The sequence below is a fragment of the Sinocyclocheilus rhinocerous genome, unplaced genomic scaffold (assembly GCF_001515625.1).
Source record: "Sinocyclocheilus rhinocerous isolate Xijiao unplaced genomic scaffold, SAMN03320098_v1.1 scaffold35299, whole genome shotgun sequence".
NCBI lineage: Eukaryota > Metazoa > Chordata > Actinopteri > Cypriniformes > Cyprinidae > Sinocyclocheilus > Sinocyclocheilus rhinocerous.
The window spans coordinates 1-1158 of record NW_015651244.1 but is presented as its reverse complement, the minus strand read 5'-3'; the positions used below and the strand labels follow the sequence as shown (position 1 = coordinate 1158).

At 39.7% G+C, this 1158-nt stretch overlaps 1 protein-coding gene across 1 annotated transcript; it reads right to left on the bottom strand.

Annotated features, from left to right (window-relative positions):
• Nucleotides 1–333: 333 nt before the first annotated feature.
• On the bottom strand, nucleotides 334–813 carry LOC107712757 (far upstream element-binding protein 3-like; the record flags this gene model as incomplete). Its single annotated transcript, XM_016518095.1, has 3 exons — nucleotides 700–813; nucleotides 518–619; nucleotides 334–436 (listed from the first exon to the last, which is right to left on the bottom strand). Coding segments are annotated over exons 1-3 (286 nt in total), but the record flags the coding sequence as incomplete, so codon positions are not given.
• Between the last annotated feature and the right edge of the window lie 345 nt (nucleotides 814–1158).

The window sequence follows — 1158 nt, the reverse complement described above, 5'->3', positions numbered from 1 at the left end:
ACTGGAGTACTGATGCTGAAAATACAGCTGCACATCACAGAAATAAATTACAGTTTACTATATATTCAAATAGAAAGCAGTTATTTTAAATAGTAAAAATATTTCACAATATTACTGCTTTTTCTGTATTTCTGATCAAATAAATGCAGGCTTGGTGAGCAGAAGAGACTTCTTTAAAAAACATTAAAAATCTTACTGTTCAAAAACCTTTGACTGGTAGTGTTGTCTGAAAAATCTTCATAATTTGTGGAAAAAACAAAAAGGTAATTAGGCCGTTTTGCTACAAACCAGCAGAGTTTTTCTTCAAGAAGCAGGAATGTTATGTAAACTGACCTGGCTTAAACTGGATCCTGACTCCTGCATCGTTCTGGATCTTCTTGATCATATCCCCGTTTCTGCCAATAACGATTCCCACGGCGAATCTGGGCACTGCCACCTGTGTGAGCAAACCAACAATCAACACACCAGGGCTTTCTGGCTTCATCGCAGCTCTAAAAGAAGCTGAAGGTGTTCTTACGTCGATGCTGCTGCCCAGTCTGGAGCCGAAGTCGCTGCGGCCGCTCCGGAAATCTCCCTGATCCTTTTCCCTGATGATCTCCAGCACCAGCTCCCGCGCTTGCTGCAGAACACACACTCAGAGTCAGACGTCACATGACACCACTGCGGATCTGAGACTGCATCGCTGATAAAAACACACACCTGAACTTTATAAGGGTCTCCAGTGATTCTCAAGGGCTTGTCTGATCCAGTGGGCATCGGGTCGTCCTGAATCATGATCATCTTTACTCCTGTCCTCTCCTGGGGGAAAACAACATTAAATTACAATTAAAATTATTTTTTAATCTGATTAATTGCACATCAGTTCTGGCTGAGACACTACCCCCAAAAGATCATTTAAGTCATTACTGTGTTATATGAGAATCGCGATGACTAGACATTACAAAAAATAAGCTTTTTGAATATTAAAATATAAATTATTTTTGAAAATGAAAAGATACGCTTAATATGAAACTACAAGCTCAGGTAAGTGGCGGCAAGTCACTGTCTTAATAAGTGAGTCACTGAATCATTCACTCAACCAATTTGTTCAAATGGCTGATTCATTCAGAAACTAAGCAAGTGACTCTTTATGAATGAGTCACTGAATCATTGACTCAC